Source organism: Myxocyprinus asiaticus, chromosome 42, assembly GCF_019703515.2.
Source record: "Myxocyprinus asiaticus isolate MX2 ecotype Aquarium Trade chromosome 42, UBuf_Myxa_2, whole genome shotgun sequence".
In the NCBI taxonomy this organism is placed as follows: Eukaryota; Metazoa; Chordata; class Actinopteri; order Cypriniformes; family Catostomidae; genus Myxocyprinus; species Myxocyprinus asiaticus.
Genome location: NC_059385.1, coordinates 12,916,258 through 12,938,207, shown reverse-complemented (window position 1 = coordinate 12,938,207; position 21,950 = coordinate 12,916,258). Strand labels below are relative to the sequence as shown.

The following is a 21,950-nucleotide window of genomic DNA, read 5'->3' as shown; positions in this document are numbered from 1 at the left end:
TGAAGGTCCCAATGAGCACAGTGGCCTCCATCATCCATAAATGGAAGGAGTTTGGAACCACCAGGTCTCTTCCTAGAGCTGGCCGCCTGGCCAAACTGAGCGATCGGGGGACAAGGGCCTTAGTCAGGGAGGTGACCAAGAACCCGATGGTCACTCTGACAGAGCTCCAGCATTTCTCTGTGGAGAGAGGAGAAACTTCCAGAAGAACAACCATCTCTGCAGCACTCCACCAGTCAGGCCTGTATGGTAGAGTGGCCAGACGGAAGCCACTCCTCAGTAAAAGGCACATGACAGCCCGCCTGGAGTTTGCCAAAAGGCACCTGAAGGACTCTCAGACCATGAGAAACAAAGATTGAACTCTTTGGCCTGAATGGCAAGCGTCATGCCTGGAGGAAACCAGGCACTGCTCATCACCTGGCCAATACCATCCCTACAGTGAAGCATGGTGGTGGTAGCATCATGCTGTGGGGATGTTTTTCAGCGGCAGGAACTGGGAGACTAGTCAGGATTGAGGGAAAGATGAATGCAGCAATGTACAGAGACATCCTTGATGAAAACCTGCTCCAGAGTGCTCTGGACCTCAGACTGGGGAGAAGGTTCATCTTCCAACAGGACAATGACCCTAAGCACACAGCCAAGATAACAAAGGAGTGGCTACGGGACAACTTTGTGAATGTCCTTGAGTGGCCCAGCCAAAGCCCAGACTTGAACCCAATTGAACATCTCTGGAGAGATCTGAAAATGGCTGTGCACCGATGCTCCCCATCCAACCTGATGGAGCTTGAGAGGTCCTGCAAAGAAGAATGGGAGAAACTGCCCAAAAATAGGTGTGCCAAGCTTGTAGCATCATACTCAAAAAGACTTGAGGCTGTAATTGGTGCCAAAGGTGCTTCAACAAAGTATTGAGCAAAGGCTGTGAATACTTATGTACATGTGATTTTTTTTTATTTATTTTTTTTATTTATTTTTTTTAATAAATTTGCAAAGATTTCAAAAAACTTCTTTCACGTTGTCATTATGGGGTATTGTTTGTAGAAGTTTTAGGAAAATAATGAATTTAATCCATTTTGGAATAAGGCTGTAACATAATAAAAAGTGGAAAAAGTGAAGCGCTGTGAATACTTTCCGGATGCACTGTATGTCCATTTATTTATTTATTTGGATATTAGCTGTGTAATAAGTGGGATAGTGTACAGTCAGTGTACAGATAGTGACTGTACATTATGTCTTACATACAGAATATGCTTCTGTTGAGGCCACCAGTCCGCATGATTTCAATTTTATTGTTTAAAAGTCGTGTTTAATAGCGGAAATCCTACCACACTACCCATGATCTAGCAGAGAAAGATTGACCAATCAGATTACTGACGCTAACAAAGTGTGCCAGACAAGTCAGGTAGTGACTGACCACTCTAAAGTGCACTGTGAATAAGTTGATCTCCCTACACTCTCCAACTTTTATGAAATCCCTATTTAAGAAATGATTGGGGAAAATAATTCAGGAACCAAGACAGCTGAAAAAGTGGACCAGCAATGTTGCACTCTATTGGGTGATGTAAAAGTTGTTGATGTTTAGATAAAACATTGTGTCTGTTGTTTTCTTCCTCTTGCAGTTGCTCACAAGGGGACTTTGTGACACACACAGCATGGCTGAACAGATCAAGTATACTGTATGCCGGAGAGGATAAGTGGTCCGTAGACCCCAGGGTGAGTTTGGTTACTTTCAACCAGGACGAGTTCACCATCAGGATCGAGGATGTAGACTTGACAGATGAAGGCCAGTACATCTGCGCAGTGCAGACTAGCAGCAGACCCCGAACCACATCGGTGCACCTAATTGTTCAAGGTGAGTTTGGAGTTTTGTAATGTGTAGTGTTGTAGAGTGAAACGGATTAATTGTTTTATGCTCTGTTGGTTTCTTTCATAAAGAGATAGTTCATCCACAAATGAAAATTCAGTATGAGTGTGAAGAAATGATGACAAACGTTTCATTTTTGAGTGAACTTGCCCTTTAATGGGTTGTATGAGTGACTGCTTCAGTGCATGTTGATTGTGTAATGGTGTGTTGGTACAGGTATAATAGCATTTTTAAGAGGCCATTTTTCAGTATCGGTTGCAAACACCTTGAACTTCAGTTATGATATTGGGTATTTTAATAGAGTGAATAATTATGTAATTAATGCTGATTACGTAAAACATTGAAGGTGCGTTTTTTTGGTCCAGATTTGTGGATCCAGTGTTAATATGATTGATGGCAGTGTCATTCCTGTGCAGTGATGCAGTAAGTCATAACAGTGCAGACTGGAGGTACTGTACACTGGCTGCAGATTTAGAACACTGCAGCATTCCAATTTTCAATGCAAAATCCATGGAGTAATACTGTCTGAATTTGTAACAGTCTTTTCTGTCTAGATAGTTGATTGTTCATTCCAATGGTAGTTTTTCAATGAATAAATGGCGATTGCAGAAAGGAGCAGGGCAAAGTTATATAGCATTCTTCTAAATTGTTTTTGTGTACCTTTAGGGTGAACTTGGTTTTTGCCAAGTAGGACATGAATCAACATACTTGCTGGTGTTGGGATAGCATTCCTATTAACTAGTCGAATTATATGGATATAGGGATAGTGATAGAGTTATGCTGGCATAGCTAGACTTTTAAATAACTGACAAATGGTCTAGTACATAGTGCAGCTTATTAAGGCCACAAGGCACCCACTTAGACATGATGAGCCATCTGACTGGCATCTAAACAAGATCATTAACATTTTGTTTTGTTTTTACATGCTGTTTAAGTAATTTTTGGGCATCGAGGTTACGTGCCACAAGCAATCTTTCAAATCTTTCTGAGGCAAAGACTATGTTTAGGGGCTTGTTTAGGGGTAGGGATAGGGTTTGGACTTGAATGTTGATCCTTAGGATTAGAATGTTGATACAGGACCAGAATGTTAATCCAGGTCCAACACAAGATGTTGAAAATATTGGCAAAACTATGGTGACCATGGTTTTAGGAGGCTCCTAACAAACATTATGCATCTAAATAATTTGTTTAAAATATATCCAGTCATTCTACAGTAGAGGTAGAACGATATATCGGTTTTCCCTATTAATTGGTGCCGATGGTTGCTTTTTGGAATTATCGGCTATCTGCCGATAATATATATTTATTAATATTCTTCATCAGTAAACCTCATCTGGTGAATATTCACTGGCAGCCAAAAGTTTGGAATAATGTACAGATTTTGCTCTTATGGAAAGAAATTGGTACTTTTATTCACTAAAGTGGCATTTAACTGATCACAATTTATAGTCAGGACATTACGTGAAAAATTACTAATACAATTTGAAATAAATGTTCAGAACTTCTTAAACTACTTTAAAGAGTTCTCATAAAAAAAATCCACCATGTGCAATGTAGGCCTAACACAGTCGTAAAACCTAACTGAGGCCCACACACAAACAGTCATAAATCTTACTGATAAAAACCGCGCCAAAATCAAACAAAGGTAGTCCAAAACAGACTACAAATCCCATGAAGCCTTGCTCACTAAAGGATCGAACTCTCAACTCCTATTGGATGAGGCACACAACAGAACGGCCCTTAACCATGACGTCATCAGGAGTAGAAATAACTCTGAGATCCTTCCGGGCTTTGCTTCCAGCAACTTTGCTCGCCGTGTGTAGACGCAGCTCATCGCTGCTCTCAGGTGTAGCCTCGTGGCACAAGGAAGTAATGTACGACTTGAAACTGTGGCCATACAATCTCCATCTCGCTGAACGAGTTGAGATTACTCTGTGTTCCACCAAACACTCTAACGGATCTGAAGGAGACCGCCGAGCAATCCGCATCTTCATCCGTTTGCTTGCAGAAGTGAAGAAAAAAGATTTCTCCGCCAGCCCGCTGAGAATCAGCAACCGTACCGCCTGCCGACAGAGCGAGGAAACGGCCTTCCGTCATCACCCGAGCCTCGAGGAACTGAGTCGGAGTTAAAGGACGGATGAACACACATTCGTCTGCGTCCTCATATGATTCAAGTAAGAGATTTACGTCTGGGCAGAGATAGAATATTATAGTGTGTTATTCTTGTGTATCAAAGTTATTGCTTGTACAGTTTACGGACCGCCAAGTCCGCTCATTGCTGCTAATAATACTCAAGGTATTACTGTAATGTTCTGTTATCACGAATGAGATCTGCTGTGTTGTAGTCACACCACATTGGACTGCTGTGTATTTCCGCCATCGCGGGTGAGACCGGCACACTGAGTTTATCCATTAAAGAATCAAAGACCGCAGGACGGTTTACGAGCCGTCCACCATGTCTCTGAGTGATAAATTAACAGCTGCTTTCTCTCCCACGATCGTGAAACTGGCTTTGGTGCCGCCACTTTATTCTCTCTCTCTCGTACTAACCACACACACACTGCGACCCCTCACAAACATTCTCACACACACTTTTGGCTAGTAGATAACTTTGTGATAAAGCTCAGCTTAAGTACATCAGGACAGGATGAGTCCTCGATCGCTGCATCGGAGAGCGCGCTGGTGATATCGGATGCCGAAGACTCGACTGGGCTGCCACCTTCGGGTGTGCCCGCCAAGTCTGAGTCCGACGCAGAGCTGACCGCCATTCTTGCCCGGGCTGCCGCGAGTGTCAGGTTAGACTGGAACCCTCCACCCTCCCCTGAGCCCTCGCAGCTAGATGATTGGTTCCTGGGTTCGGGGCGCCGCTCACAGCTGCACAACACCCCTCCCCCCGGTCCCTTTCTTCCCGGAAGTGCACGATGAGCTGACGAGGCTGAATCCTCCTAGGCCACGCCTCTTTCCCTCATGGGACCTCTCCGTGGTCCTCCTGGGCCTACAGAGAGCCCCTTTGAGCCGCTAGAGTCAGCCGAGCTGAAAGCCCTCTCTTTGATTTGCGCTCACCTCCATCAAGAGGGTTGGGGACCTGCAGGCATTCTCTGTCAGCAATACCTGCCTGGAGTTCAGTCTGGTAGACTATGTGCCCAAGGTTCCCACGACCCCTATACCATCACTCTGGCATACCAAGCCCAGGCTGTGCTCACCGCTTTGGGAATACGAGCTCACTCTACAAGGAGTCTGGCATCCTTGTGGGCACTGGCCAATGGCGCCTCTCTAGCAAACATCTGCAGAGCAGCGGGCTGGGCAACACCCAATACCTTTGTGAGATTTTTCAACCTCCGGGTTGAGTTGGTTTCGTCCCATGTTTTGTCAGGTATGAACAGGTAAGTTTGGTAATATGGAACAGCTGGCTAGGTGTATCGCTTGCGTATAGCGCCTTTCCCCTCCGTGAGGCGAAGACGTGCACTTCTTCTCCCATGCGAGTTCATGAATCTGTGAACCCTGGATGTCCTTCCTCCCTAGCCCTATGGCTCGCGAATTTGGCGGAGGAATTCAAAGCCGGAACCAGTACGTGTGCTAATATGCCCTGTACTGGGGTAGGTGCTCCACAGGTGCCGGTTACTCCGGTAACCCCCTGTGATGTATTTTCCGTGGTACGGTCTCCCTGTCGGCAGACCACGTCTCCCTTGGGCAGAACCCTCTCTGCCCCCAGTCGCTGTGTTGTAGAGCTCCTTCCATTCAAGGCAGGACCTACCACCACACCTCTTCCATGTGTGGCTGGTGAGTCCACGTGACGTATTGCCACGTTACCTCCCCTTCGGGCAGGATGTGGTCTCCATGGGGTCTTTTCCCCCTGAAAGGGAAAGAACACCTTCCCCGATGCGTATAATAGCGTTAGATGGCACCAGCTGAATCTAATACTCTGTGGAGAGAAAGGCTGCAGCTATTATGCACATAGCAGCTTGCTTGCACCTGCGTCGGCAGTTCACGTAACACGGTCCAGCTGTTGTGGCATTTTTCTATAGGGACCCCTAGTGTCACAACATCGACACAACGTCAAGTGAGTGACAGAAGGGGAACGTCTCGGTTACTGTTGTAACCTCCATTCCCTGATGACAAGACGTTGTGTCCCTCTTGCCACAACGTGGTACTTTTCCGGTGAAATGGCCAGGACCTTGTCTCGGCTCCTCAGCACAAAACCTGAATGATCCTTTAATACCTGTATGTCCAGGGGACTGGCATGCAAATTCCACTCTTCAATTCTCATTGGCCTTTTCTCAAAGATTAGAGGTGTTTGGGGCTCCCAAGGGAGACCCCTAGTGTCACTACATCAACACAACGTCTCATTCCTTCCATCAGGGAACGGAGGTTACAACAGTAACCGAGACGTTACTTCACCTTGAAAAGATCTTGAGTTTCTTGAGGAAAGTTTATAATAATATTGGTCAACAACATATCAGACTGAAATGTGGCATAATGTAAAAATTTAGTATTATGGTACAGGTGATTTCAAACCGAGTGTTTATTTTTTCACTTTGTATGTCAAGTTCTAAATAAAGAGGAAATTATACAAGAGGAAGTAGTTTTCATTTAAAAAGTATTTATTTCACTGACTACATTTTCCAAAAATAGGTATTACAACATGGTTATTAATTATGTTAACCGATTTTTATTAGTTTTCCAGGAAAAACAAATACTATATCGCAATATATATTGTTATCGTGATATATAATTACTCATATCGAAATACAAGATTTTGGTCATATCGCCCACCCCTACCGTTGCATTCTGACCCCTTTTCCTTCACTGACTTGGACTAGTATGTGATCACCTAGCAACACTGTAGCAATCTGTAAAACAAATTATCAACCCCATAACAATGCACTAAAACCACTCAGAACACCCCACCATCCACATAGCAACACTCTTGCAACTGCCTACAACTTCCTATCATCATGGCAGTGAGGTTAGCATCAACAAGCACCATTCACATTTTCTTTAAAAAAGTGCAAATCTAGTTTTAATATTGTTATATCAAACTCTCAAATGCAAGATTTAATTGAACACTTCCAGTTAGCATCCAAATATGTTACTTTAGCACTGTATAGCACAATTGGTCAGTTCAATTCCAAGCATTTAGCACATTCAAGTCATCTGCCCTGTTGACTTGGCAACAAAGTTCCTGAATACTGCCTTAAATGAGAGAGTGAAGGGCCATTTCGGCATGGAGGTTAGATTCCACACAATACGTGGACAATAGCATGCCAACAGGAATACAGCCATAACCAGCAGTTAGCAAACAGAACACAAAGCACTAAACAGAAGCATGGGATGCCTGATTTTGGCATATGACTGTAACCGCATCTGGTGAGAGATAGAAAGAGAAAGGGGGAAATTGTGTGAAAGCCCTTAGCTCTCGCTCTCTTTACAGTGTAAACTGCACATTTGAATAGAGATCCAATTTGCTTCCCCACATGCAGAGTCACAGCCATGCACTTCAAATTTATTGTGAGAAATAAGTTTGTAATGGCCTTTATAAGCAGGTATTATATGAACACTGGGAGTGGTTTTGCGAACACCTGCTTGTGACAAAGAGCATTAAACTCAACTACCGTCACAAATACAAATACAAATACAGGACTAGAGTTCTCTGTCTCTGTAATACTATTTGGAAAAACTGGATTTTTTTTTCTTTTCAGGGTGACATCTGTAAAAGAACATTTGCATGGGTCCTTCGTGATAAAACTTGTGCATTTGGATGCCAATTCACAAGGGAAAGAGGGATTTATGATGAAATTTTATTTGCATATTAAAGGCCATGTACAATATGCCACTTTATGGCAAGGACAACTGCATTCTACAACCGAAATCAATAATAAAAAAAAAAAAATTGCATTTACATAAAGGCTTAGTTCACCTAAAAATGAAACTTTTGTCATGATTTACTCACCCTCATGTTGTTACAAACCTGTATGATGTTTCTTCAGTGTAACATAAAAAGAAGATGTTTTAAAGTAGAATGTTAAGGGACTTACAGCCTCTGTCACCATTAACTTTCATTGAATGGGAAACAAGATGCAATGAAAGTGAATGTGTCATGATTCTGTTGTGTCTGCCCTCCAGTCCCTGTATGTTTTCTGTTTGTTTGTGTTTGTTGTGTGTATGTGTAATTGGCTGTGTCTGTGTTCCTGTTAGCCATGTGCTTCCCTGTCTCAGCCTCCTCGTTACCCTTGTCACTCTCCCTTGTTTAGTCCTTGTTATGTTAATTGCCTTCACCTGTTCCTCATGTGTCTTGCCTCTATATTGTGCCCTCTTCCCTCTTGTATTTGTCAGATCATTTTGTGAGTTTAGTTAGTAGTCAGTCTGTTCTTATTCCTGTCTTGTTCCTGTTCCCGGTTGGTCCTAGTTATTTTCCTTACTCTAGTTTATGTTTTGATTTTGTTTTCTCTCCCCCGTGAGAGTTTTGTGTTACCTGTTCTGTTTTCAGTTGATTAATAAAATATATATATATTTTTTTACTCATTTCTGCATCTGGGTTCTCATTCCTGACACATTTCGTGCCATAACGCTTTGACCAACATGGACCCAGCAGGAATTAGTTTTTCTTTTTGTTCACTCTTTCCCACACAACTCAGAGCCAAACAGGCCAGGAAACTCTTCAGTCTCCGGCAGGAGGACAAGTTGGTGAGGGGGTATGCATTGGAGTTTTTGGTGCTGTCCTCGGGTCTGGGTCACGATCAGGCCAGCCTTATGCAATTGTTTAAGGCTGGTCTGAATGAGCCCATCTGGTCTTGTGTCCCAGAGACAGATGAAGGGGGAAGTATTGCCGCTACAATCAAGTTTGCCTTGAAATGTGATGACTTTATCTCAGCCTTTGCCTTGGAGGGCTTCCTTCCTTCATCCCAGCCCTAGGTCAATGATACTCCCTCACCGACAGCGGATGCGGCTGACTGGCATGAGGTGGAGGGACCTGTTGCTGACCGCCAGGAGGCGGGGGAGGCCACAGCTAACCACCAGGAGGCGGGGGAGGCCGCAGCTGACTGCCAGGAGGGGGCAGCTTTTACTGCGGCCGACCGCCAGAGGTTGATGGCCATTTCTACTGCAGTGTTTCCAACTGTCCGGAGGAGGAGGAGGAGAAGGAAGCCGAGTAAGGTGACCCATCCCCAGTCACTGCCAGCACTCACAGCCATGGAGGCTGTTCCCCGGTCGCTGCCAGTGTTCCTGGCCATGGAGGCCATTCCCCAGTCACTGCTAGCACTCCCGACCATGGCTGTCGAGTTCCCTGAGGACGTTGATGAGTCTGTCCATTTCCCTGAGGCTGTGAACGAGACTGTCCTGTTCCCTGTGGTCCTCGATGAGTTTGTCCAGTTCCCTATAGTCATCGAGTCTGTCCAGTTCCCTGAGGCTTTCGACAAGCTCATCTTGTTAGCCATAGTGCACCAGAATGCCCACCACACACCAGCTTTTGGTGGAGAGGAGAGTGATGTAGTCAATTCAGGGACAGGGGTTACACCCCTACTCTTTACGAGAAGTGCTCTGGGATTTTTAATGACCACAGAGTGTCAGGACCTCGGTTTTAACGTCTCATCGAAAGACAGTGCTTTTTTACAGTATAGTGTCCCCATCAATTTACTGGGGTATTAGGACCCACACAGACTGCAGGGTGAGCACCCCCTGCTGGCCTCCCTCTTTCCACTCACAAGAGGAGTAGCAGGAAGAGGAGAGGGATCCCTGCATCAGGGTCTACTGCAGCGTTCCAGGAGGGGTCTGAGCCCGCTGCAGCTGCTGCCCAGCCTGACCCTTCACCTGTGGCCATCCAGTCCGACCCCTGTCCAGTGTCTGCCCACATTTGGTCTGATCCCTGTCCAGCGACCACCCACGTCCAGACAGGCCCCTGTCCAGCGGCCGCCCACTTTAGTCAGACACCAGTCCAATGACCATCAATGTCCTGTCTGACCCCTGTCCAGCGGCCCCCATGTCCAGTCAGACCCCTGTCCTGCGGCCGCCCATGTCCGGTCTGATCACTGCCCAGTGGCCACCCATGTCCTGTCTGAACCCTGTCCAGCGGCCGCTCACTTACAGTCTGAACCCTGCCATGCAGCTCTCTATGTCAAGTCTAACCCTGTCCAGTTCTCAGTGGCCTCCATCTCCCAGTCTGACCCCACACCAGCGGCCACCATTCAGTTCCCTGCAGTCACCACCCAGTCTGTCCAGTCTCCAGTGACCACTAACACCCTGTCGGACTCTGTCAAGTCCCCCGCGGTCATCAACGTCCAGTCGGACCTTTTGCCAGCCACCGCCAACATCCAGTTCTCAGTGGCCGCCAACGCTCCATCTGATCCTATCCAACGTCTAGTGGCCGCCACTGATCCATCTGCCCAAGGGCAGAGGATTGTCCTGCACAGACCCCAGCTGCTTGGACCATGCCCTGGTCTCTAAGTTCCCCTCTGGCTCCGCCTTGGTCTTTCGGTCCATTCTGTTCTCCTCCGGTTTGGTCCTTGTCCCCTGGTCTGCCCAGCTCTTCTGGTCCACCTATAACCTTGCCCAGACCATCCCCCTGGTCTCGCCCACCCACCCTCTCTGGTTTGTCATCTGTCCCTCAGCCTGGCCATTCCTTTTCCCCACCCCTCTCCTCGATCTGCTTTCTGCCCTCCTGGTCCTCAGCCCACTCCCTGGGCCAACCCTTCAGTCCTGTTGGGTGTCTGTTGTGGGGGGGAGGGGTGTTACTGCCATGATCCTGTTCTTTCTGCCCTCTGGTCCCTGTCTATTTTCTGTTTGTTTATGTGTAATTGGCTGTGCCTGTGTTTCTGTTAGCCGTGTGCTTCATTGTCCCCATCTCCCCATTACCCTCCTCATTCTCCCTCGTTTAGTCCTTTTTATGTTAATTGCCTTCACCAGTTCCTCATGTGTCTTGCCTGTATATTGTGCCCCCTTCTCTTGTATTTGTCAGATTGTTTAGTTAGAAGTCAGTCTGTTCTTGTTCCTGTTCCCGGTTGTCCATAGTTATTTTCCTTACTCTAGTTTATGTTTTGATTTTGTTTTCTCTCCCCCGTGAGTTTTGTTACCTGTTCTTTTTTCAGTTGTTTAATAAAAAATATTTTTACTCATTCCTGCATCTAGGTCCTCATTCCTGACACATTTTGTGACAGAATGATTACCAAGGCCAACATTTGAAATGCACAGTGATCTTAACAAACGACCCTATATATATATATATATAATATGTATATATATATATATATTTTTTTTTTTTTTTTTTTTTTTTTTACTGTACGTAATTCAGATAGGAATTTTCTTCTGGGTGGTGGGCAGTTTTAATTTTCACACGTTTTTTTTATTTTAGGTATAATTTTTGTCTTTTGACAAAAAAAAATCCTTTAAATTTAGGACATTTTTCTTCATGTCATATTCATTCTTTTTAGTAAATTTAAGTCTGACTTAAATGGCATATAATTTTAGTCTACAAAAATGACATTTTAGTTGATGATAATTTACAAAATGACAAAGACAAACTTCAATCAAATATTCAAATATATGGAACTACTTACCATTATTTAAACACGTACTGTATCAAACATATTGCTTTAGATATTCAACGTGCAAGACTAAACAGCATGAGAAATCTGTCCTGAAAACCTGAGCTCCTAAATTAATGGCATATAATGCATATACTGAAGTTTTAGCTACTTTTTGGAATTTATTCTGCTGTGAATTCCTTATGTTTAGACAGTGTGTGAAATCATTTTGCATGTAGCACATTTAAAAAAATTTTTTTAAGGAAACGGCCTATTCACAAAGCAAGTTATACATTCTGTTCAGCGCGTAACTTAGTTCAGGTTCACTTATATATTTGCTTTATTGTCTGTGTAGATGTTGTTATGCTATGTTTACTGTATGTTGTAAATATAGCTGATTAATCCCACATATATAGGATGTGTTTGTGTGAGGTAATTAACCCGCTAGTAAAGTTCATTGCACAGATATTCAGCCTTTCAGCTCACAAAGCTCAAACAAGGAAATCCCTAGCATACTATGACTTGATTATTTGAATCAATCAATTCTTTCTTTAAATAAATAAATAATAATAAATGACTGTGTTAAGGCATTGTTAATATCTTGCATCATGATGCATCTGTTTTGTCTTATCTTCTTTGTAATGACAAAATAAAAAAAATAAAAAACCTAGATCAACAAACATTTTCATCAGTCAGTAAAATCAATAATATTTTATTGATTTTATAGCCAATAAAATCACATACAATCATATGTAAAAGCTGAAATCACATCGCCATGTTTCCATGTATAATAATAATAAAAAAACTCTGAAAGGGGCTTATCCCTGGGTTTATCACTATTGGCCAAATATTTACACCACCAACACTCTGTGCTGACCTTGGCTCAGTGCTAGCTCATTAAAACAGACATCAGCAGCTAGAGATAAGATCATTAATGGTTTTAGAAGTAAAGTTATGTCCACTATCCTCCACCAGACTCCCTTAGGCGATGATCCCTGAACACCTGCTTGCATCTTATGTTCCCGTTCTCCGAATGCAACAACACGATTAAGGCCTTCGGCGATCCCTGACTACCAGGTCCTTATCCTTAATAACCATAGGCAGTGGAATACCTTAGTCATGGCATCTACACTGCAGACAACTTAAGTTATTATAATTAAGTAGAGATGCTTGTATGTGCCTCTGCCATTTCTGAAGCATCAGGGTTAAATGGTGTTTATGGGGCTTTTAACAAAGTGGATTATGATAACATGAATAATTGCACATAACTAGAGGCTCCAGACAGGTCAGAGAGTTAACAAGGCACAGCATTTCAAACTGGTGATGTTTAATAATGAGCTGCAGGTACCAGAAACAAAGAAACCTTAACTCTTGCCTGAAGTCTTAGTTAGCAAGAGTGACCATATATTTTATGGTATTCCCCAGACATGTCCTCTTTTTTGGACCTGAAAAAAGTGCCCAGCCGGGATTTCAAAATTGGTTAAAAATGTCCAGGATTTGGCTTTGTCTTCATATTGATGTGCTCTCTACAGTTAGGACCAGGGTTGGGAGGGTTACTTTTGAAATGTATTCCACTATAGATTACAGAATACATGCTGTAAAATGTAATTTGTAACGTATTCCGTTAGATTACTCAAGGTCAGTAACATATTCTAAATACTTTGGATTACTTCTTCAGCACTGGTAGATTTTTTCACTTGTTTTGACTATAAAAACTCTGCCAGTACAGTAAGACAAAATACACATGTTAAAAATACATGATCTGAAAAACCTAAATATCTTATGTAGTGTTTTAAGGATTTTAAAATATTTTTTACAGGAAAACAATACAACAATTATTATCAAGAATAAGATTTTTGCCCCAATATCAAAGGTTTTACTAGATAAAAAGAAATGATGATCCAACGTGAATTTTCTTGGTAAAAAAATATGATCGTGCCTGTTAACGTGCATGTAATATGGCTAGAAATAGCATTTTAGCTTAGCATAAAGCTGACAATTTACACAAGGTTTATTTCTATTTCTTCTGCTCCAAACGTTCTTCAAACTTACTTCTCTGTATGCTCGTATGAATATAACACATCATAAGAAAGTGTACATTCTGTGTATTTGATAATGCACATCAGTTTTTACATGTTTATTTGTCCTTGCATATTCTTTCAATAATTTTTTTCCACGTTTTTCTCACACTCGCCCATCTCGCCCATCCGCTCTCTCTGTGCTCACGCTGTACAGTATGTGTGTGCTTGAGAGAGATCGCCAGAAGTGCCCTGCCGCTCTCAGCCAGAAACATAAATATTGTAAGTGCACTTTTAAAAGTACGTTCACAAACTCTGCAAATTATTAAATTGAACACTAGTTTCATCAGACTCACATTTGCCAAGCATTGTCATTTCTAACTGAAATGTTGACTATGTATAAACAAGATCAAATATACTACGTGTCAGGGAAACAAACTAATATGATGGATAAAAGTAGACCATGATTGAAATTTTACAACTCAGTATGTCACATATTTGTTGCGCAACCTCTGTATGTGACCCGTAAAGCTAGCACTTGCGTGTCAGTGACAGGACAGTCATAAAATGCAATGAACACAGGTCAGGTGAAGGGAGAAACAAGCCCTGAGTCTCTCCATTTAAAAAATAAAAAAATAAATAAAATAAAAAAAATAGAAATAAAACTTTTGACCGGTAGTATATATATATATATATATATATATATATATATATATACACACATATACACTACCGGTCAAAAGTTTTGAAACACTTGACTGAAGTGTTTCTCATGATCTTAAAAATCTTTTGATCTGAAGGCGTATGCTTAAATGTTTTAAATTAGTTTTGAAGACAAAAATATAATTGGGCCATCATATTAATTTATTTCATTATAAAACTAAAATGTAATTAAATTGTTTTTTTTTTTTAAATGATGACTTGGACCAAATAATAAAGCAGCCAATAAGTGGCCAACATAGATGGGAACTCCTTCAGTACTGTTTAAAAAGCATCCCAGGGTGATACTTCAAGAAGTTGTTTGAGAAAATGTCAAGAGTACATGTCTGCAAAATTCTAGGCAAAGGGTGACTACTTTGAAGATGCTAAAATATAAAACAGTTTTGATTTATTTTGGATTTTGTTTAGTCACAACATAATTCCCATAGTTCCATTTATGTTATTCCATAGTTTTGATGACTTTACTATTATTCAAAAATGTGAAAATAAATATATATATATATATATATATATATATATATATATATATATATATATATATATATATATATATATATATATATATATATATATATATATATATATATATATATATATATATAAAGAATGAGTAAGTGTTTCAAAACTTTTGACCGGTAGTGTGTGTGTGTATATATATATATATATATATATATATACATATATATATATAGTTTTATTAATTTAATTATTACACAATTCAAATAGATTTGTTATGAAATAGAATTTGGATTTGTGACACAAATGTTATCAGGCCATATTTTGTTATTTTATGTAACTAAATGCAAAAGTGATGTGATTCTCTGAAAATTTCAGATTCTAAGCTTTCAAATGATACCACATATGCCTAACTTATTCATCCAGGGACTTCACTGTTTTAAGTGTTAAAACAGCTTGCCATATAGCACCTTCTCATGGACCCGCAGGCGGGTCCGCAGAGTTTAAGAGGTGTAAATTCATTCATTATTCACTTACCCTGATGCCATCCCAGATGTGTATGACTGCCTTTCTTCAGCAGAACACAAAATAAAGATTTTTAGAAGAAGATAGGGCCAGCACTTTGACTGTCCAAAAGTCACATTTAGGCAGTATAAAAGTAATCCATGCGACTCCAGTCGATCATTCGATACATTTGTGTAAAAAATAAACCGATAATTAAAATGTTATTCACTTTTAAAAAGCGCTTCCTGCCAGCAGTTGACGCATCACATAGCTGTCACGTGACGTAAGCACGTCGGCAAGTTCACATGAGAATTCGGAAGCGGCACTTATTTACAACAGAAGAACAAACATCACACAAGAGTTCAGCCATTTCAAACAGCATCAGAGCCCTGGACGGATGCGCTGATTTAAAGTTAAAAACGTTTAAATTATCGACTTATTTCTTACATAAACCAATTGACCGCTTCAGAAGACATCCATTGATCGACTGGAGTCGCATGGATTACTTTTATGCTGCCTAAATGTGACTTTTGGACCGTCAAAGTGCTGGCACCCATGTACTTGCATTATAAAGACCTGACAGAGTTCCATCTTCTTCAAAAAAACCTTCATTTGTGTTCTGCTGAAGAAAGACAGTCATACACATCTGGGATAGCATCAGGGTAAGTGAATAATTGATGCAAAAAAAAAATGTTTGCATCAAATTGAAGTTTGTAATATTTTGATTCACCTCTGAGCTGGTTGGTTTGGTTCGTGTCTTAAAACTCTTTCAACACTCTTGAGGATCTTTTTTTCTTTCTTTTTTTTTCAATCCTTGTGGGAAAAAAAAATAATAATGGGAAAAATACTTTTGGAACCAAGACATCTAAAAAAGTGGTGGGCACACTGTAGTGAAAATGGAATCCCATACACCAGTGGAACATGGAATCTTTCACAGTGACCATACTGTCTAATTTTCCAGAAACTGAATCATTGTATTGAGTGCTTTAGCAGGGAAGTCAGACTTGAGTATCAGTGGCTGCTAGTCAGAGGAGGCAAGGGAGGCTCAGCCTCCGCAAAAATGTATTCAAAATGAACGTTGTTTTAATCAGTTTACTTACTAACATACACAACTCAGATGCCTTTAATGCAAAAATATGTTTTTCAATTTATTTGTCTTTCATGCGTGGTAGACAGGTGAGATTAAAGGTGCAGTATGTAAGATTCAGAAACCCTTGTTATGAATGACACCTGTGGCTGTTAAGTGAACTGCAGCCAGCTATTTGTTGCTCGTGCTCATGCTCGTGCACACACTCCATAGGGACGTGAGCATCAGCCAAAACAATGATGTAATGTACAAAGAGACTGAATGTGATTCACCGGCATCATGCTGACAGATTATTAATTTAGCATAATTAATATTACACTGTTATGATTGTTTTACTACAAACTTTGAGACTAAACTAAAATTACTTATCAGCTAACATAGCATACTGATACACACATACAGCTACATACTACTGAACTATACCAGACAGTTTACTGTTGCACAGCAATGTTATGTTGCACTATTGTATGTTTTGTATGTCATATGTTGTACTACGATCAAGAAACCAGCGTATTTGCTTAAATTTATCCTGTATACCTGACTTTTAGTATAAAGGGAAGATCGTTTAAATTATTTGAAAGTTACGAAGCAAGGTAGCTTGCAATTCGTCAGCGTTAGCAGGCAAGATCAAGTTAGCTAAAATTACACAGATCAATCCTTATGGCACTGTATTTCACATGCTTTGCATGTAAGCTTACCTGTCCAATAAGAAGAATGCCAATTCAGGGTCAGTTCTGATCCCCAAAACCGAACTAATGTCCCTCCAGAAATCAAATGCCCTGCCGATGTTCACTCTAGTTTACGCTCGACCACGATCACGTTCCCGCTTAGCCAGACAGGATTCGGTAGATAAATGTTTTTTTGTTTTTTGGCTTACTCAGAGTTTGTGTAGGAGTCGGTGTTGTGATGGGAGCTGGCCGTTTGCTGGATTCCATCTCTAAGATAACGTTACCTAGTGTTGCAGTTTGTTGTCGCTGTTGAATAGCGGAAGAGAAGCACTGAGGCAAGGCTCTCGGGAGCGCGCATAAACATCCCAGCAAATCCGACCCACTCCCTTCGCATGAAAATCAGTCTACAGTCTTTAATAGGCAACTAGGAAGTCTGGGAAAGGCTCATTTTTTAATTTGCATTATAAGCTGTTCATACATTGGCAAAAAAAGGCGAATATTACATGAAAATTGTTACATACTGCACCTTTAAATTACTGTATGAATCATCATGAATGCCAGAGGAGGCTGAAGGCATAATGCCTCCTCTCATTAGTAAACTGACCAATCAAAATGGATATTCAAATGGTGCAACGTCATCTGCTTCCATTCAAAAAGCATCCTAAAAAGGTCAAACGGAGGCAAAATTAAATTTGCCTCCTTCCGCGTTCATAAGGTAACCATTCAATCCAATCAGCTTTCAGTATCATGTTTACACTTCATCAAGCCTGCTTGTGGACAACGCAACAGGTGAAGAGAAACTTTCAAAATATCAATGGAATAAAAGTTATCGGATGATCTAAAAAACATGTGAAAGACTGAACGACATGATCATATATACATATATTTTTGATGCAATGAAGCAGTGGAGGATGGAGTTCATCTACACTTACAGTAGCCTATTAGGTGAGTAGATGTTATTGTGAATGAAATGGGGCTCTACGTTCATTTATAAATGTTTGTATTGATCGTAGTCTGTAGCTGGCACTGCGTCATTTGTTCAGCTCATTTGTTGTATTTACAAGTGTTGAGTTGGTGATTGGAAAGTGCTGAGTTGATGAGCGGAAAAATTTATAACACATCTGTAGTTATCAAGACTATTTTAAGATATCAGGGAGAGGACATCATCTGCATGTGTACGGGAGCATAATTACCAGCAAAAAAATCATAACATCATATTTTATATTTAGACACAGATTTATATATGTGCCTCCTCCGCCACTGTTGAGTACATTAATCATTTCTAAATATCAAAGATCATCATGATTTTCATCTTTTTGTGTTGATTTTCTGTCTCATAGTGTCTCTTTCTCTGTCTCTAATAACACATAAAACAACATCATTAAAATGTTATTTTACTGAAACAATTTTGATTGAAGAAATAATAATAATAGAACTGGCATGTCTTATCTGGGTTTTTTTTCCGCACTGCCGTTAATTTGTGTACTCAGGCAAATTGTGTCAGCGTGGGAGGGAATAGCGCTATGATCATGTTTGCAGAGGCAAACCATGTTAACACCACAACTAATTCATGCTAATCAATAATAGCTATGCTCCAGAGGTCTCTCTCAGAATACCAGTTGAACCATCATGTTTCCCTCCATGCAGTTGTTGATGCATAATAAGGTCAAGGAGAAACAAAGCCAACTTGTCCTAATCTTCATAAAGCTGGTCTGAGCTGCTGCTGTTGCCATCCAAATTTATGAGGGGAAAGACTGCAGTTGCCTTGCAGCTGTTGGCTTCAATGGGGCACTCTGAATGTCTTTCTGCAGATATAGTGTCAAACATGCTCACCGCAGAATGAGCATCTATTTTAAAAAATCTGTATGTACTGCACTCAGCTTTGCAGTCATGCAATAGTATTGGCTCATTTCCTGGTTTTACTGGTTTAATTGGTTGTTTTGCTAAGATCATCTGAGTTAAATGTTGTTAAAGGTGATGAATCCATGAATTCACATATCAGAATTTGAGTTTTGTGGCTTTTAGTTTTTGTCTTTTAGCTTCGAAGCTATCTGTATGCTAGTGTACTCCTAAAAGTTGACAAATACAACCTTTTGCAGATATACACATTTAATATTTACGGTCGCCCTCTTCTGGAAAAATTGACTCAAAATATTGATGACGCTTACTGCACTGCATAACTGTTTTTTTTTTTTTTCAATCAAATGCTCTCTAGAATGAGAATGCCCCTCCCCTTAATACCACCTGTGACCTACTAGCAAGTAGCAAATGGTTAATGGCTATTTTGTGGCATTATTTCGGCATACAGTACATTACACATTTCATCACAAAGATAACTCACAAAATCTTTAGAAAAGTTCTTGAAGAAACACTTTAAATGAACAGTGATGGAAGAAACTGACAAATAACTGCACTTAAAGGGGGAAGTGTGAAAATCACTCGCTTTGTACTAAAATGTGTGAACACTATTAGCTAAAAGCCTCAAAGCTGATTTTTGAAACCCTTTCTTAAGGGACTATAATGCAGCCCATTTGCTTTTTGTATTTAATTTATTTCTGTCAGATACCTAGAGGATATGATTACATCCCAAACCTGTTTTGCGTTAAAATCTCTTTCTTGAAGGAACGAAAAGGAGCAAATGTGTTGTAGAACGCATGCAGATGAAATATGCATTCCCTGATTAAAGATTTGCATGGTAATCAGCCCCTGAAAGAGGTCATCATTTGCATGTCAAATCATCTGACATTTTCACTGGATGCAAACAGTGTTCCTGCAGCTGTGCATCAAACATTAGATGCTTGTGTATTCATAATGTAGATGTTTATTTTGATCACAGAGCACGGCCTGTTACATGAACTCTACACAGGAACAAGTCAAAGGCAAGCGCTGTTTGACACAACAGAATCACAAAGTGTTGTTTCATGTGTATTCACTGGCATTGTGGGCAGTTTAACTATTGATTTTGTGACTATTGATTCTCGAAGAGAATGACTGCATAAGTGCGTGAAATATTAATGAACGTAAATCAATAACAACAGCTAATTTTATGAGAAATACCAGGAAGAAACACTAAATTTGCCTTGTTCAGTTTTTCGGACATATCCAAAATCAAGACATTGTTCCACAGAATTATCATTCAAAGTAGAGATGGGTAATGATGGTTATTTGGGGCCAGTTGCAGGGGCGATGCTTAGGTTATAATTTATCCTAGTTGTGGCATAAATGAGCACCAAGTTACAACCTGTGCACAACTAAATATTTAACTAAAGCCCCGTTCACACCGCCAAAGACAATGTCATTTGGTGTCACTAGTCTCTGTACTATAAAGTCGCTTGTGGGCATTCCTTCTGATGTCACTTATGTTATTGATGGAATGTACATCTGGCCATATTGGCTTTTGAAATGCTGATTACAGATGAGACTATCTGCCAGTAAAACATCCTGGTTACTTGCGTAACCTCCGTTCCCTGATGGAGGGAACGAGACGTTGTGTCGATGTAGTGACACTAGGGGTCACTCTTGGGAGCCCGAAACACCTCTGGTCTTTGATAAAAGGCCAATGAAAATTGGCGAGTGGTATTTGCATATCACTCCCCCAGACATACGGGTATAAAAGGAGCTGGTATGCAACCACTCATTCAGGTTTTGTGCTGAGGAGCTGAGACAAGGTCCCGGCCATTTCAGCGGGTAGTTCAGCGTTGTGGCAGGAGGGACACAACGTCTCGTTCCCTCCATCAGGGAATGGAGGTTATGTAAGTATACTTATGTTGTGTCGATGTAGTGACACTAGGGGCCCCTATACGAAACGCCGCAACTGGCTGAACTGTGTTACGTGAACTGGCGGTGTGTGATGGGCAGACCACTGTGTGCCTCGTAGCCAGCGCACCAGGCTGACACGTAACCTCCCCCAACGCTGTTATGAGTGTTGAACGGCCCTTTGGGGACAAGTCGACTGCCCAAAAGATAGAGACAGGCTAGCTCTTATCCTCTTTTTTTTCCTCTCCCCCCAAAAAAGGAATTAACCGACTGAGGCCACCAGGTCTACATCGGGGGGGTGTCCCTCCCAAGGGGAAGACACCGCGGAGACCACACCCCGCCCAAAAGGGGGGGGGAGGGGGTATTTTGAGTGGAAATACGTCACATGGTCTTGCCGAACTTTGTCGGAAGTATATCACGTGGAGAAGTCCCATGGTAGGTCCTACCCTACGGGGGAGGAGTTTCTACAAACATGATGACTGGGGCAGAGGGGCCTCTGCCCAAGGAAGATGCAGTTTACCAACAGGGAAACGAATTAGCGGACGATATACGTCGCATGGGGTTACCTATGGGGAACCACCACATGCGGAGCACCTACCCCAGTACACGGCTTAGTTAGCATATGTTCTGAGCTGGCAGCGAGTTTCTCCGCAAACTCGTCTGCCACAGGGCTCGGAGGAAATCATCCAGGGAACACAGTTTGTGAACACTACTGGGAATCAACAGCACACGTCTTCAGCTCAGGGGAGGTGAAAGGCGTTATGCGCAAGTGATACACCCGGCCAGCTTTCCCGGACTTACCTGCTTGTGCGTGCCACTACACGGGACGAAACCGATTCAACCAGAGATTGTAGACCCTCGCAAGGGTGTTGGGTGTTGCCCAGCCCGCTGCTCTGCAAATGTCTGTTAGAGAGGCGCCACTGGTCAAGGCGCAGGAGGCCGCTACACCCCTGGTAGAATGGGCTCGTAGCCCTGCCGGGGGTGGCATATCCTGGGCGTGATATGCCATTGTTATGGCGTCAACGAGCCAGTGGACAATCCTCTGCTTGGAGACAGCACTTCCTTTCCTCTGTCCACCAAAGCAGACAAAGAGCTGCTCAAAGACTCTAAAGCTCTGCGTGCGATCCAAATAGATGCGTAAAGCGCGCACCGGACACAGCAACGTCAGGGCTGGTGCCCCAGCCCGTTTTGGAGGTGTCTGTCATAACCACGACATGCCTGGAGACCTGCTCTAGGGGAACACCTGCCTGTAGAAACGTGTGGTCAGTCCAAGGGCTGAAAAGGCGGTGACAGATCTGCGTGATGGACACGTGATGTGTCCCGCGGCGCCATGCCCATCTCGGGACTCAAGTCTGAAGCCAGTGCTGA

General features: G+C 41.9%; 1 protein-coding gene across 5 annotated transcripts in view; it reads left to right on the top strand.

The window, feature by feature from the left end:
* Positions 1–21,950, top strand: part of ntm (neurotrimin) — a 467,252-nt gene that overhangs the window by 387,984 nt on the left and 57,318 nt on the right. For all 5 annotated transcript variants that reach the window (XM_051683516.1, XM_051683513.1, XM_051683514.1 and 2 more), the window contains one exon: positions 1,614–1,846. In XM_051683516.1, the coding sequence (XP_051539476.1) occupies positions 1,614–1,846 (233 nt within the window). The remainder of the gene's footprint in view (positions 1–1,613; positions 1,847–21,950) is intronic.